This window comes from Vulpes lagopus, chromosome 6 (assembly GCF_018345385.1).
Source record: "Vulpes lagopus strain Blue_001 chromosome 6, ASM1834538v1, whole genome shotgun sequence".
Classification (NCBI taxonomy): domain Eukaryota; kingdom Metazoa; phylum Chordata; class Mammalia; order Carnivora; family Canidae; genus Vulpes; species Vulpes lagopus.
In genome coordinates this window covers 42,070,792-42,087,339 of record NC_054829.1, presented here as the reverse complement: position 1 = coordinate 42,087,339, position 16,548 = coordinate 42,070,792, and the positions used below count along the sequence as shown (strand labels likewise).

Genomic DNA, 16,548 nt, shown 5'->3' with positions numbered 1-16,548 from the left:
ATAGAGCAAGTGGTTCTCAAGAGTGTGGGCCCTCAATCACCAGTAGCAGTACAACCTGGAAACTTGTTAAAAATGCTCCTTGGGCCCCACTTGAGATTTTCTGAACCTGAAACTCTGTGGGGACAGCAGTATGTGTTTTGAAGGGCCCCCACATCTGATTCTGATGCGCACCCATGTTTGAGAATAGGTGGTTCAAAGTTTGACTGAAAGGTGGTAATCTAGAATGTAGAGTGCTTTGGGGGTTGTAGAACTACTATGTGGTAATATAAGGCAAAGAATTGGGGGGTTCAGAACAAACAATGTTGTTATGTGACCCCATGATATAGTATATTCAAGAAAAAGTTAATGGGTCCTGTTGTTGCATCTTTGTATGGACAGATGGTAACTAGACTTTTTGTGGGGATCATTTTGTAATGTAAGAGAGTATCAAATCACTATAATGTACATCTGAAGCTAACAGGATATGATATGTCAATTATACTTTAATTAAAAATTACAATTAAAGGGAAAGTAAAGAGTGTCATCTGTTGCTCATTTGGGCCAGCCTGTGCAGAATTTAGGGTTGTTGGTGGTATTCTATGTTAATGTATTTGGGAATTAAATATGGCCAGGACCAGTTATTCGTTGGTTGTAAAAAAAAAACAAACCCAAAAAAACCCACACGTTGAGCTGGGCCTTAATATCATGCAAATGGGGGTAGGTTTTGACTACAATTTAGATCAAGTTAAATGTCATGCTCTCCTTTTCAAGGTCTTTTAAAATTCAGTATGGCTTTAAATAAGATCTCAACACCTCTGAAGTTTGATTAAAATTCTACGAGATAGAAGCCTCTCTATCCTTGATTTACTTGGTCATATAATTGTTTCATATTTCAGATGCAGTTGTCATTCACATCTTCAGAACAAGAGCTAGAGCGATTAAGAAGAGAAAATAAAGATATTGAAAATGTATGTTATTTCCTTGCTTGATTTATATATAACCTGTGGACTCAGTTTTAGCATTAAGGGTTGTCTTAAGATCTGTGTTTTAAGACTTCTTTAATGATACAGTTGTTACACTTTTAAGAACATCTTGTGTAGTGTTTGAGATGATACAGTGTTGTATTTGTACATGTCATAACTTTCCATTGTGGGGGAGCATCATGAAAGGAGTTCTTAAATGTGATAACTTTTCTTCTTTGTTGCGTTGCTAGCTGAGAAGAGAACGAGAGCATTTGGAAATGGAACTAGAGAAGGCAGAAATTGAACGATCTACCTATGTTACAGAAGTCAGAGAGGTACTTAGAATTTTTTCCACCTTGCTTCTCAATTTAAGTTTATAATAGTGATAAAATATTTCAGTGTACATTGTTTGTGGCAGAACTTCCAAGTAGCATACAAAACATGGGATATCATAAGGAGATCAATCTTAAACTCTAAACTTCATTGCAGCTGAAAGATCTGTTGACTGAATTGCAGAAAAAACTTGATGATTCATATTCTGAAGCAGTAAGACAGAATGAAGAGCTAAATTTGGTAAGAAGCTTGTTCTCCACTGGGTATCAAGTAGGCTCTGAAAACACTTGTGTTGACATGTGGAGAAACCATCCAAACTTTTTCTCCTTGCTAACATCTTTAGCTTGGCATTTTTGTAAGTTTGAGATAATCTTCATATTCTGATGACTCTTAAGATGATCTTTTCTTTTCTTGACTCCCTAAGATGATCCTTTTTTCTTAGCTCCTAACAATGGCATGTTTGGCTTGCAACTCTTTTCCAGAAAAAAATTCGTGTTTTATAAAACCTAATTTCTTAGCATTATTTTCAGTGATAAAAGAAGTGAAACAAATAAAGATTGCCTGAATTGTGAAGATTCTCTTCTCAGAGCTAATGATAGTTAACTGGACCTCTTATTTTCTAATCTGAAAGGAGATTACTAAAGATTGTAGATACATATTCTTCATTCAAGGGCAACAATTCATTCCAGCTTCTTATTTTAACTGGTCTTTCTATTATTATAGATAACAGAAAGCTTGTGAAGTTCTTTATCATCAACATAACATTTAGGGTATAGTAATTCTAAAACTGTAGACTTAAAGACAACTATGGTTGTCTCATAAAGTTAAATGCCTTATAAAGACATAGAAAATACCCTATATTCCCATTCTTAAATTTTCTAGAAATTTACACTGATTATGATGACAAGCTTAGCTGTTAGATAAATATGACTATCTTGTATGTTTCAAACAATAATTATGTCTTTCTGTGACTGAAAAATTGTTATAACACTTGACTAAATTTGAAATATCTGAATGAACTCTAGGAAGATCATAGTAAGTTTCTCCTTACCCCAAATTAACCCTGCACAGTTTGGAACTTTCTTAGTACTGCTGTATGTATCAAAAATTTCTTAACTCACTCATTTGTAGTTGGTCTTCTGTGTTATGGCAGTGATTTATGGGAATGAGTTTTCAAAGTAGGGCTCTTTGAAATGTACACATAGAGCTCCCCTCTTTATTTTCGAAATAAAATTTTGGTTTTACTTACTTTCATTTTATTTAATCGAATCATTCCCACTGCAGTGTGTGAAGTTTTATACATATGCTTGCTATATATTGGCACAGATCAGGACTGTGGTTATGCCATAGCTACAAGCCATAAGCTTTACCCTAGAATGTGTTTTTTAAAAATCATTTTAACTTTAGCTATTGGAGATTTTACTTTTAACTTTGGTGCTTAGTAGCTGACTCCCAACAGAGGCATCAAACCCGTATAGGATTATGATTGAGTCTTCATTCAGCCTAATGTTCTTTTTGTATTTTTGCCTCTCTACTTCTGTTAAGGGGCGCCATTTTAAATGGTATTTCTTATTTTTGCCTTGAATTCATGATCTTTTAGTTTTTCAGTTTGTTTGCTCAGGTCAGGATAACTGTTGCTACATTTTAAGATAAAATAACTTTGTTTGCCTATACATGTGTTATGTGTTTGGGAGCTGAAGGAATAATCTTTCTGATGTACTAAATAGAGTTAAGTGAAGGAGCAAAAACTGAAGTATTTAGATAGAGTTCCCCAAATGAAATGTCCCTCACTAGTTCTTTCTCCAGTTCAAAAGGTTAGTATCTTACATTTCTCTCTCTTAGGTCTCCAGAAACTGTTTGGAATGTTGCACCTTTTGGTGTGAGGCAAAATCTGTTAACTGGATGAATTTAATAAAGTTATTTGTTGTCAGTGTAGTCCATTTCCCTTATGCATATTTAATTGGAACATTTATCATGAGAAGAGGCATTATGTATTGGCAATAGAGTTTATAGAACTTTATAACTGGACAAATTGACTATTGAGAAGTATATCTTAAGACATCACTTGTATAATTAATTAGGCTGGTGTGTTCTTACACTGATCTCTTTTAGTGATGATTTAAAAGATGATCAAAACTTAAATTTTTGAAGTTTTCATTTTATGGATTTCATTTACAGATTCATCTATTCAGTGTCTCTTAAAATACACAGTTGACTCTTAACTGTATAGGTCAGAAAGCCTTAAACTAATGAGTAAAATTTCTGGCTACTTGCCTTTTAATTTGAAATAATTTAACTGTGAATGAAATACTTTATGAATAGTGAACAGTAATACTTTTAAAAGGCACTTTACTGGAATGTGATGATTTTTGTTTTTACGTTTACAGTTTTCTATTCTGAACCATAGTTTGTTTCTGTAGCTTTTCTTATATTTAGCTTTCCAGATGGGAACCTCCACTGCTTAGCTTTTCTATACATCTGGTGCAGCATATTGGCTAATCCACTGTGCATAATAACTGTTAGCAATCCCATTCTTTCTCATTCATTCTTCTAGAGGTCTCAATCAAAGAGGCATGCAAATTAAGTTAATTGTAGTATTCCCTTTATTTTTACAGTTAAAGACACAGTTAAATGAAACACTCACAAAGCTTAGAACTGAACAAAGTGAAAGACAGAAGGTAGCTGGTGACTTGCATAAGGTAAGACACTGCTTGTCTTGAAGATGCTATATCATCATGCTGTGTTGTGCCTTGAATCTTAAGTAAAACATACTGCTAATTCTGGATTTGTGGGGTTTTTTTTGCATATTAATGTGTTTATAAATTTAAGCTGTTTATTCTACAGTTACATTTTTGGAACTAAACTTTTTGTCTTATTTTCCATTCTTAATTTGCTTCATTATTTCAACACATTTATATAAGTAATTGTTTTATGAAGTATAGATTAAGTTTTAAATGTAATTGTAGGTACTCTTTAAAAAAATTTGGCCACATCCATATATTGTTTTGTTGGGATTTTCCTATGTAGTTGCTTACAAAGTATGTTTCCTTTGATTTTTATAGATTTAAAATGTGTAGACCTCTGATGTTTCGGAAATTTATTCCTTTTGTTTCTTCATGGAAATAGACTTTCTTGATCTCGTGTATAAATGGGGAATTTTTAAGATTATATTTCTTACTCTTTACATTAGCTTAGCAAGTTATTTTTCATTCTGTTTTTAGATATTTTTAATCGTGCCATTCACATATGCTTATATTAAAGCTGCTTTAGAGCTAGGATTATGTTTGTAGGAGTCATTAGCAAAACAAATGTCACTTTTTTTAAAGTTGAAATATTTCTGTATGATACAGCTTCTGATATATAAAAGTCTAGGAATCCATGAAGTATACATTTAGCATGATAAAAAAGTATAGGAATCCAGAATTGCTTCAAGTTATTTTGGTGTTACTATTACCAGTAGACAAATGTGAACTCAGGATGTTTATTTCAGAGCTCAAATGTAGATTCATGATATGGTGTCAAGGACAAGCAATCTGATTTACTTTGATAGATGATTTTATTTTTTGACCTCTTGATCAAAATATAAAACATGCAAGTTTAGGAGTGTCTGTGTGGCTAACTCGGTTAATCGTCTGCCTGCAGCTCAGGTCACAATCCCCAGGGTCCTGGGATTGAGCCCCACGTCAGGCTTCTCCCACTGCCCTTGCTTGTGCTCTCTCTGTCAAGAGAATAAGTAAAATCTTAAAACAAAAACAAAAACAAAAAAAACCCCTAGCATGCAGTTTTAGCCTAGCAGTTTAGTTTCTCAGGTATTAAGGATAGTAAACAGGTGCTAAAGGATGGATGTACCATGTTATTTATAAATGATAATGCAGTAGAAAACGGTTAGCTGCCTCATACCTGTAGACCAGAAATACTATGCAACACTTGATTAGAAATGCACATAAATATTCATATAAAAAGTTAACAAAATGCTTTGTAAAAAAGTATAAAAGAGTGTGTATGTTAAAAGCACATTTATATGAAATTTTCTATTAGCACATATATGTGTACAAGAGGGATCTGGACAAGATGGTCAGAGGAAAGCCACTGTTTTAGGATTTGTGGGACATACATGGTTTTTCACACATGCACTTCTTGGTGTTTTTTTTTTTTCTTCTTTGTGTTTTTAACACAACTCTTTAAAAATATAAAAACCATTCTTGGCTTATGAGCTACAGATAAACAGGTTGTAGCCAGATTCAGCTGATACTTGATCTAGACTAATGTTAACCTAAATATCAACTGTGGTAATTTCTTCTTTTAATTTCTTTACCCATTTTCTCTGCCATTTGAACTTTTTAAAGACAGCATGTTTTTACAATCTGGTCAGGGAGGAAACTTTTCATTTTGGAGAAAAAAAAATCTTAATAGATTGGCTGTACATTGTATTTTGAGATGAACCTCAATCTTGTACAAAATAAGAAAATCACTCATTTTTCTTCTCCTAATACTCCATTGTAGTATTTAGAAGCTACCATATTGCTTTCCTAACAGGCTCAACAGTCGCTGGATCTTATCCAGTCAAAAATCGTAAAAGCTGCTGGAGACACTACTGTTATTGAGAATAGTGATGTTTCCCCAGAAGCGGTATGCATTTTCTTTTACCCTAAACCTCTATGCTAATTACCTTGTAAATTACGTGAAAACTAAAAATGTGCAAGATCCTTCTCTGACTAAAACAATGACTTTGTAATGTACTTCCATCAGGTATGTTGCATTCTTACTGAAGGTTGTCTTGTCTTCCTGTTATTTTATCTGAAATGCAGTGTTCTTTTTAATGTTTGTTTTTCACTTTAGTTTAGTAAGATATTACATTAATTTAATGTTTGTGTTGAAAGTATTTTGGTATACTGCTTTCAGAGCGCGGACTTTGTTAGACTGCCTGTGCTTGAATCCTGACCCTGCTTCTTAGTAGCTGTGTGACTTTGGACAACTTTCCTTAGCCTCTGTGTGCTTTAGTTGCTCCATCTCAGAAAGGCAATGATAATAGTACCAACTGTAGGATTGTTTAAAGGAGTAAATGAGTTACTATATAAAAGGTTTTAGAAGAGTGTATAGCACTCACAACAGTGCTCTTGTCTAGCACTGAGAGCTCAATATATGTGAACTTTTTTTACTCTTATGAATGTGCTCCCCTTTAGTGTCTGGCAGGTTTTTTTCCTGAACGGAGAAATGGATTTACAACTATTAGGCAGGGTCTGGATTTTTTCCCTTTGTTGGCCTAGTGACATTTACAACATAGCTTTCTTTGATGCAACCTAATTTGTGCTGATAGATAGCAAATGCTATTTTTGTATGTGGTTTTTTGTTAATTTTTAATGTCATTTTCAAGATTTTTCATGTTTATATTTAAATCAGCAATAAAGTATTTTCTGTTTTAGGTTGCAAATGCCTTTTCTTTATGTTTGGAGTTTTCATCAAAAGTGATCTTCTCTTTTAGGAGTCTTCTGAGAAGGAGACAATGTCTGTAAGTCTAAATCAAACTGTCACACAGTTACAGCAGTTGCTTCAGGCAGTAAACCAACAGCTCACAAAGGAGAAGGAACACTACCAGGTATTAGGTAAGAATAATTGAAGTACTATTGTCTGTTTATGGGTAATCTACATAGTGTGTGCGAATGTATGTGCAGTGTTGGTTTACTAGGAGTACAGGAGCTCTTGTCCCCCTAGTAGAAATAGTCCCTCGTTCTCTCAACACCTGCAGTTGACAGCTTTAGCTTTCTTGGGGTTTTATTTCCATCTCTTATATATTTTGGTCTTGCAATTTGAAAGGGGGGGGGACCTTTTATTTTTACCTCCTCTGACTTTCTTATAAAACAAACTTTCTTATAACTTGTTTACCTAGGTTTTGTTCATTGCATAAAGTGGGCAATTGCTTCTTTAGTTATCCTAATCTTAGTTCTGTTAAAGTATCTGTGTGATTTTTTTTTTTTGATAACTTGGTAAAATAAAGTGACTATAATGTTTTTACTGAGATAAGATGCTGAATTGAATATCCGATCATCACAATTTCTTTAAATTGTAAACTGACTTTTACTTAAGTCTGCTAATAAAGATAAAGAAATCCCATTTTTTAACCCCTAAAGTAAGAGGCTTAATTGAAGATAAATAAACCTGTCGTTAACCAAACCATTGTTATGAAATTTTGTTGCCCTCCAGATAGGTTAGGTGTCCTGGAAAAGTTGGATGGACCTCCATTTTGGTATAGGGGCATCCATTCTGTCTCGCTTTTCTGGAATGATTGTCCTCTGGCCTGCCTTAACATAAACTCTCTTTAAAATGCTATTTCAGGTCAGTCACCTCTATAAGACTTTGTAGATAAACCCAGCTCATTCTTTTAACCTGTCAGCAAAAATAATAGTATCTTTATTTTTTATCCTTGGTAAGCTGACCTCTCCGTTGCCTGTAGTTAAACTTTTGCTACATTATCTCCCTTCTCCACATTAGAAAATAACCTTCCTCTTTCATTGGGTAACTTTTTCCCATGTCTTCAGTCTTATTCTCTTCCTTGCACATGCTTCTTCTGTTAGGTCTTGAAAACCTGCTCTAATGTCTTATTTTAACCTTGCATTTCCCTTCAGGTTATCACCTTAATTTTTTTTTTACCTCAGTGTTTCATAGAGATTCTTAAAATAAGAAACTGTTCTCACAGTATCTACTTCTTTACTCGCTATATTAACAGCTCCATGGGCTCTAGAATGTCATTCCAATGAAAACTTTTTTGCTGAGGTCATTAGTAATTTCCTCATTGCTAGAACTAATACAGGTCTTTATTTTGATACTGAAAGTATAAGAAAGTATAAGTTTCCAGTATAAGAGACTGAAAATAGTTTTAAAACATGCTAACTCTGCTGAAGTCAGTCCGTAGGCCTTGGTGTGATAAGGAAAGGGTTTCATTTCTGAGAGTCTAAGAAGGATTGGATTGTCATCCCTTCCCTTCATTTATACGAATTAAGAAAAATTTTTTTTTAAGCTTTGGACTAGCAACACTAGTACTTTATAGTATGCTTATCTGTACCCAGATATCTATTTTTCCTTGTTTTATATTTGCTTGTCTTCTAAGTGTTCAAACTGTATATTGGACCATCTCAGAAGATTTCACTACTCCAGAGTTTTAGTCTGTTTGGGCTTTTATAACAAAATCCCTTAGAGTGGGTGGCTTAAATAATATTTATTTCTGATGGTCTGTGCATGGCAGAAGACGCAAGGGAGCTCTCTGGAGTCCCTTTTAGAAGGACACTAATCCCATTCGTGGTGATGGAATCTTTCAAAGGCCACCACTTCCAAATGCCATTTCATTAGGGGTTAGAATCTCAGTATATGAACTTGGTGGGGAGTGGGGCACAAACATTCAGACCATTAACACTCAAGTTCTCTTAGCTTGGAAACAGTTTATGGAATCCTGTGGAGGAAGGGTAATTTTAATAGCAGTCACTTTATGAATATCATTCTAAGCTTGAACAGGCTTCTGACTTGGGGTCGTTTGCTTAATCTTGACAACAGCCGAGGGCAGGGCTTAGGTTGGTGTTATTATTTGTTTTTTTATTCCCATTTTACAACAGATCCACAAAGGTTCTATAATTTACCCAAGGTCATACGTCTAGTAACTAGGTGAGCTGGGATTTAAATTGAAGTGAGCTCTGCCCAGTGCCTACCTTTGCTCTTAATCGGTACTTTGCTTCTGTAATTCAGGCATTCTGTGCTCTGACCTTTTTATGTTGCTGCTTTTTTCCCTCCTCATTCTGTCTAATCTTTTTTTGCCAGCCTCTTAGAGTTTGTGTTGCCAATTCTCACTTTTTCCTAAAGTTAGCATTTGGTTTATCAATAGTGAGTTGGAGAGGCTCTCGATGTTTTCTGGAAAAAAATGAGGTGGAATTTTGTGACGTGTTCTGTATGTATATGCTCTACCTATTCCATGTGGCAAATAGATTTTTTTTTTTGATTTTTTTTTTTTTTATGATGTAGTTGTTTCTTGTTTCTGAAAGAAAGATGTTCTTTTACAGTGGTATTGAAGTACAGGGATTAGTGCTTCAGATAAAAACTAGCTTTTATTTCTACACTTCACACTTGCTGTCCTATAGCTCAGGTTTTCATATTTTGTGATGTGTTTACACAGCACTTAATAGTGCCCTGTTCTGGTGGGCTATGCAGACTGTCTGATCCGACATTAATCTGGTTTTTAATTAAAGAATATGATAGCCAGTGGTAACTTTGCCTTTTAACTTTCTCATTCTTTTCCCCTCAACTTTTTATTTTGAAAAAGTTTACGCATAAAGAAAAGTTTTAAGAATAGTGCAACACACACATCCTTCACCTGCTTTATTTCTTTACACGTATATGTGTATTTGGTTGATGTCAAACTGTTTGAAAGTAACTTTTGGATGTCATGACATTTTATCCCTAAATACTTCATTATGCATTTCTGAAAAACAAAAGCATTCTCTTATAAATCCACAATACCATTATCACATCCAAACAGATAAAACCAGTAGTTATATAAAATTATCCAGCATTAAACTCATAGTCAAGTTTCCACAGTTACACTGCATATATTTTTTTTAGCTATTTTTTCCAAACCAGGATCTAGTCAGAATTTACACGTTGCATTTGGTTGTCTTTTTAGTCTCTCTCATGACTTTCTGAAGTTTAATTTCCTTTAAAAGAAAAAAAAGATTTTATTTATTTATGTGAGAGCAGAGCCGGATGGGAGGGGCAGAGAGAGAGAAGCAGACTCCCCAGTGAGCAGAGAGCCCAAAACAGGGCTCTATCCCAGGACCCCAGGATCATGACCTGAGCTGGAAGCAGATGATTAATCAACTAAGCAAACCAGGCATCCCTGAAGTTTAATTTCTTAAAATTTTTCTGACTTAGAAAGCTTCACATGACCTCAGAAAATTTCTGTCTGAAACTTTATTCATGGGGGGAGAGTTGTAAATTTTAGTGCTGCTCACCTGATTAGCTTTATATTTTCTTAGTAGAACTAATAAAAATGGATTCCCAATGTTCTCTTAAATTTTCTAATAGTATTTTTAAATCCTCACATTATTCTCCATTTGGTCTGAGATTTTCACCCATATTTTTAAATCTACCTCAAAAGCTTCTGAATCTTGCTATTTCTCTCTTGTTTTTTATTACCATTACTGTAATTGCTTTGATCCTAGTTGAAAGAGCCATGCTAGATCAAATAGAATATGTATTTTTGGTGTTTGACAAATGTCTTCTGATTGCCTTTTGTTTCTTGCCTTAAAATGAATTTCTTTCTTTCTGATCTTTTACAGAGTGAAGTAACTGGGAAACTGTTCATTCAAGGATAACAGAAGGCATTGTATTATATTTTGCCAAATTAAAGCCTTATTTATGTTTTCACCCTTTCTACTTTGTCAGAAACACTGAACAGAGTTTTGTCTTTTCTAATCCTTGTTAGACTACTGATTTAAAGAGAGAAAAAAAAAGCCAACTCTGTAGACACCTTCAGAGTTTAGTTTTATAATAAAAACTGTTTGAATAATTAGACCTTTACATTCCTGAAGATAAACATGTAATCTTTTATCTTATTTTGCTCAATAAAATTGTTCAGAAGATCAAAAGTGGTGAAGACAATATAAAATTTAACATTTTAATACTGATGTTGTACACTGTTTTACTTAACATTTTGGGGAGTAACTGCCTCTGATTTCAAGAAAACACTTTTTTGTTGCTAATGTAATCTGTTTTTTTGTAATGGCGTCAGCAAATAAAGGGATGCTTATTATTCAGACTTGCTCTAATTTTCATTGTGCTTTAACATTAGCAGTACAGATCAATGTAATTTAGAATCCATTAATTGCAACTTTTGGACAAGGTAAGATAGGTATTGTTGCTTATCTTCTGTAAGAGAAGTTCTGGGTCTTCTCTGTGGCTCTCTGCAGTGTAAGCCGTGTCCAGCAGTGCTGTATGCTACAGAAAGGATGAGGCAAGAATTTAGCTTTCAGATTCACCACTCCCAACTCCAGGTGGAAGAGCTCTGCTTTTTTCTTAACCAGTAATAGTTGACTTTTTAGTATCCTTCTTGTCAGGTACTGTGTTACACAGTTTGCATGTGTTATTTTTTGTTGAAGAAAGTTTTAATTAATTAAATAATTTGATGCAAGCACTAACTGAGATGCTAACCCTGCAGATGCTAACTGAGCACTGAAAGCTGTCCTGTGCCCTTGAGTATGAAAGTGCCTTTTAGGCCGTACTGTGGTCTCCTTGCTATTTCAGTAATGCTTCTACTTAGAACTCCCTTCCCTTGGGTATTGGGCTTGGCATCCTTCTTTACCGTTTTGAAATCTGTTTGCTTGTCATCTTTCTCATCAGGTCTTTCTTTACCATCCCATATCTCCCTGGCCTCCCTATCCACCTATCTACTTTTGTTTATAATTTTTCTAGTCTCCAATATACCTCTTCCTCCCACCAGGAAGTAGCTCCATGAGGTCAGGAATCCTCTCTTCTTTTCTTCTCTTTTTCCACAGCCCTGAGCCAAGTGCCTGACACTTACTTGTGCTCAGATATTGAAATGAATGAATGGATAAAATTCATTTTCATAGTTTGAGGATTATCTAAAGTGGTGCCTTCCAACCTTTTTGTATCACCTCATCTACACCAAATCAGTATTTTTAAAGTATGTAGAGATAAACTAAAGAGACTGCTCATGGCCAGTGATGACCGGTCTGAGGATTTGGACTCTTCCAAGCCTTACCTGGTTGCTTTCTGCAAATCTGAAGGCCAGATACCATATCATCATCATCATGTCAGTCGTTTTCCTTGGCTATTGCCTATAAAGATACCATGTCTCTGCCATTTGAAAAATGCAGACGGAAATCCCACCTTTCATCTTACAACCTCTTGCAGCTCTCCCTTCACAGCTTTTCCTCAGAAGAAATGTGTAGCTGTATTATTTTTCAACCTCTTCATTTGTTTAAATTTTTAAAAATTAAAATAAATTTTAAATTAATCAATTAAGGATTCAGTTCAGTCATTAATTTGTGTCCCCACCCTCAACATCCCAACCAAATACACATTCAGGAAGTTCACAACCTTGCCGGTCCAATTTGGGATTTTATAATTGTCTCTTCTGTTCTCAACTGTCTACCTTTCCCCCTGTGTGTTATAAGTAGATCACTGAAAGAGGAAAGGAGCATCAAAAGAGAGTCCTCTGTCCTCCATCTTGAGGGACTCCCCTTGTCACTATTGCAGCCAGTTGAGGCAGGAAGCCCTAAGAATATTACGCAGGTCGAGGAGAGCCTACAGGGAGGGGAGAATGACCAATGCACAATGTTGACAAAATCGTGCATGGTAACAGGATCCATTCTAAACAGCAAGATAAACTAGGGGATTTTAATGTAACTGTGCCAAAGCACAGACTCCACGTTGCAAGTAATTTGTAATTACGACATGTTGAGTTTTGCTGTTGTGTCTCAGAATATCCACAGTTGTCTGAAATGGCTGCTGCTCTGTTTTCCAATGACATACCTGTGTGAGGTCAGATTTTCTTTGTATGCTTCAACCCAAACAGCATACCACAGCAGACTGCATGCACAAGCAGTTCTCTTCCATTAGGCCAGATAGTAAAGAAATTTGCAGACTTGTAAAGTAATGCTAGTTTTCTCACTATATCTTTTTGGTTGGTTTTGTTTTGGAAAGTGAAGTTACATTTCATGGAAACATGTTCATTATTTTTATTTAAAGATTTTATTTATTCATGAGAGACAGAGGCAGAGACACAGGCAGGAGAAGAAGCAGGCTCCCTATGGGGATGCTGATGTGGGACTTGATCCCAGGACCCTGGAATCATGACCTGAGAGCAGCCCGGGTGGCCTAGGGTGTGATCCTGGAGACCTGGGATCGAGTCCTGCGTCAGGCTTCCTGCATGGAGCCTGTTTCTCCCTCTGCCTATGTCTCTGCCTCTCTCTCTCTGTCCTGAATAAAGTCTTTAAAAAAAAAAAAAAAGGCAGATGCTCAACCACTGAGCCACTCAAGTGCCTCTGTTATGTTTTTAAAAATAAGACATGGCAGACGGAGAAGCAGGCTCCATGCAGGGAGCCCGATGTGGGACTTGATCCCGGGTCTCCAGGATCATGCCCTGGGCTGAAAGGCAGGCTCTAAATCACTGAGCCACCCAGGGATCCCTCTAAGTGACATTTAAAGGCACTAATTAAAAATTTTATGTAATTTTGATTTCCTTTAAGAGAGGGTTTTTTTTTTTTTGAGTATCTTTCACATCGTTAATTTTTTTTGAGAGAGAGAAGCGGGGAGGGGCAGAGGGAGAGAGAATCTTGAGCAGGCCCCATGCCTAGCACAGAGCCCAAAGTGGGGCTTGACCTCCCCACTCTGAGATCATGATCTGAGCTGAAATCAAGAGTTGGACACTTAACTGACTGAGCCACCCAGGCAGCTGACCTCATGGATTTTTTAAGTATTGTTTCCTAATACTGCATTTGGTCTGTGAATATGACTTCTATGACACCAATTTCCTGAATTTGTGGTGACTTTAGAAGAAAGAAATTATAAACCAAAAAAAAAAAAAAATGGCTTAGAATAAAAGAGGTTATCAGCAAGAATGCTAATAAGTTTTGGCAGGAAATAATTTCATTATATGATTTGAGATTTCAAATTACCAGGATAGTTCTGATCCTCTTCAGTTAGAAAATGAGAAAGAATTGGATAATACTTATTTTCTGGTGATCTTAGGGTACAGAGTCAAAGAGGTGTGGGCAGGTCTTATTTACATTTGTGCATTCTCTTGCTATGAAGAATCAAGAAGTTAGTGGTTTTTGAGTTAAGAGCAGGTTTTTCTTGAGCTATTCAACAGAGTTCTTGGGATTTCATTCATTGCCAGAATACAGAGTTTATCTGCTCAATGTGCAATATTCATTTCAAAATATCTAACACATGGTATCATTGTAATTGATAGATGATAGTTGTAGGAAATAGAAATTTACCTACATTAATGAATTGTGTTGATAAGCATATCTTCATCACCTTCTAAATTGTGCAGGCTTTTTAGCCCTGGGCATCTAGTTTTTCTCCTTGTTCGCTGTGCACGTAATAAGATGATGTGACTTTAGTAAGTTCTAACCCAAATGCAACAATGAATTTTCTTTAATTCCTTTGTTGCCAATGGCCAATATTTGTAAATATTCTAAGTGATTGAAGAGAATGAATATTTTCTATTTATTAAACACAAATTGTTGATTGATACGTTCCCGTCATGTTTATGGTTTATTAGATCTGAATTAGGGCTCAAGAATTTGCAATTTGGAATGAGTTTCAAGTGATGCCGATGTGGGTTTGGTGACCACACTTTGAAAATCATGCATTATGGTTTTTAATTTCCTTTTCTTGTGCAAGTTTTTTTTGCAGTTTCTTGTCAAATAAAGAGTTCTTATTTCCAAACATTGCTAAATATTTATCAATTGTTTTTATGTCTTTTCCATAATTTCTATAAATTTGGGAAGGAGGAGAGCGATTGCAGTATGTCAGCCTACTACATTGAAAAAGAAATTCTCCCAAATCCTAAAAAGACGTAAAGTGCTAATTGGTGGTTTTCTTGATGTTCTTGGTGTTTCATGATATTTGCTGGTTATGCCACATTGTTTTTTTTTTTAAAAAAAAACAAGTTTATCTTAAGTTTTTTCCCTCTTTGGTGGATTTCTCTATCCCCACTACTCCAAACCTGAATGTGTATGAATGTTATTCTATATGTTGACTAATGTTAGGATTTTTATCTTCTTAAAGGAAGAATCAATTGTAATAAAATTTTTTCTTACTCTTCATACCAAGGGTAGGATAATTTATGCAGTCAACACTGTGAGGATGGTATAGAAACTCAGGTATAAAGACTCTTAGAGAATGTTTGATATCCCCTTAGGGATAGTCTCTACAGACTCAATTTTCTGTAGATGAACATGTCCAATCAGATGGAACAGGTTTTTTTTGTTTTTTTTTCTGACAACCTAGTGTTTTGACTAACTTGACACCTATTTTGAATAAACCTGAATTATATTTCCTACCCACACTTGGATAGAAAATACAAAACTTTCTCACATGTGCTGAGCAACTGGTTTTAATGCTATCAGTAGCCTTAACAGACAATTGGCCTTGCTCTCTCTTCACGCTCAGAATGGTTTAGGAGTATAAACTACCCCACTGCCTTAGAATATATCACCCCAACACTCTAGAATAGACAATATATATTACAACTTTTAACTGGATTATGGCTGATGCCCTTATAAAGCAACTAATTAACCATTTATTTGGGGGCATTCAATTAATGATAATAAAAAGTGGCAATCATAATTAAAAGTATTGAAAGCTAAGTGTTTTATTTTTATTTTATTTATTTATTTTTTGAAAGCCAAGTGTTTTAAGTGCAGGTTTCATTTTGCTGTTGATTTGCTTTTGAAGTTTAGGAAGATGTATTATTGCTTTGGGAGTATATTCTTTGTAGTCTTTGTAGAGTTTTCCAATGCCAAAGTTGAGTTTTGCTAACTCAAAGACTAGACTTTCTAGAAGCTGAAAAAACCAAAGGAAAGATTCTCTCCTAGAGCCTCCAGAAGGAACTCAACCCTATCAACACCTTGATTCTATACCAATGGAACGTATGTGGGATTTCTGACGTTGAGGACTGTAAGAAATTAGTTTGTGTTGTTTTAACCCACTAGGTTTATTGTATAGCAGCATGAGGAAACTAACACAACCACTCCTGGCCATAGTTTTCTGTCCTTTGCACCTTGGATGGATGTTCCTGCTTATCCAGTGACTAGGCCAGCTCTGGCCCCAGGTCCGCCCAGGTCCACCCAGGGGACTTCTGTGTCATCACTAGGCTGCAACAAGACTTCTGTGAAGCTTGAACTAAAAGAATGCTCCTTTGAATTGCATGCTCTCTAGAAATATTGCCTCTCCTCTTTGCTGTCAACTACACATCTCCTAGTCACTCATCCTCACTTACTAAAAACTGGCGCCCCCCCCTTATGTCTGTCTATCCAGTGCAAGTTCTGCAACCATCACAAGTGATTTGAACTCTTCTACATGGATCCCCCCCACTCAACAGTCTAGGCTCACAATTTTTAGACCTTGACTCCTGTAGAGTTTATTATGGCCATTATAACAAATTACCCAAAATCAATTTCACTGGACAAAATGTGTCATCAGGATTGATTCCTTCTGGAGGCTCTTGAGGAAATGTCCCTTTTCCTTTTCTAGCCCCGGG

General features: G+C 35.5%; 1 protein-coding gene across 7 annotated transcripts in view; it reads left to right on the top strand.

The window, feature by feature from the left end:
• Nucleotides 1-10,903, top strand: part of KTN1 (kinectin 1) — a 104,705-nt gene extending 93,802 nt beyond the window's left edge. For 4 of the 7 annotated variants that reach the window (XM_041758639.1, XM_041758633.1, XM_041758635.1 and 1 more), the window contains 7 exons: nucleotides 876-947; nucleotides 1,193-1,276; nucleotides 1,431-1,514; nucleotides 3,890-3,973; nucleotides 5,811-5,903; nucleotides 6,757-6,877; nucleotides 10,595-10,903. In XM_041758639.1, coding sequence (XP_041614573.1) covers nucleotides 876-947; nucleotides 1,193-1,276; nucleotides 1,431-1,514; nucleotides 3,890-3,973; nucleotides 5,811-5,903; nucleotides 6,757-6,877; nucleotides 10,595-10,599 — 543 coding nt within the window. In that variant the 3' untranslated portion in view covers nucleotides 10,600-10,903. The remainder of the gene's footprint in view (nucleotides 1-875; nucleotides 948-1,192; nucleotides 1,277-1,430; nucleotides 1,515-3,889; nucleotides 3,974-5,810; nucleotides 5,904-6,756; nucleotides 6,878-10,594) is intronic. The other 3 variants (XM_041758636.1, XM_041758638.1, XM_041758634.1) reach the window with 1 other exon arrangement.
• Nucleotides 10,904-16,548: the final 5,645 nt, after the last annotated feature.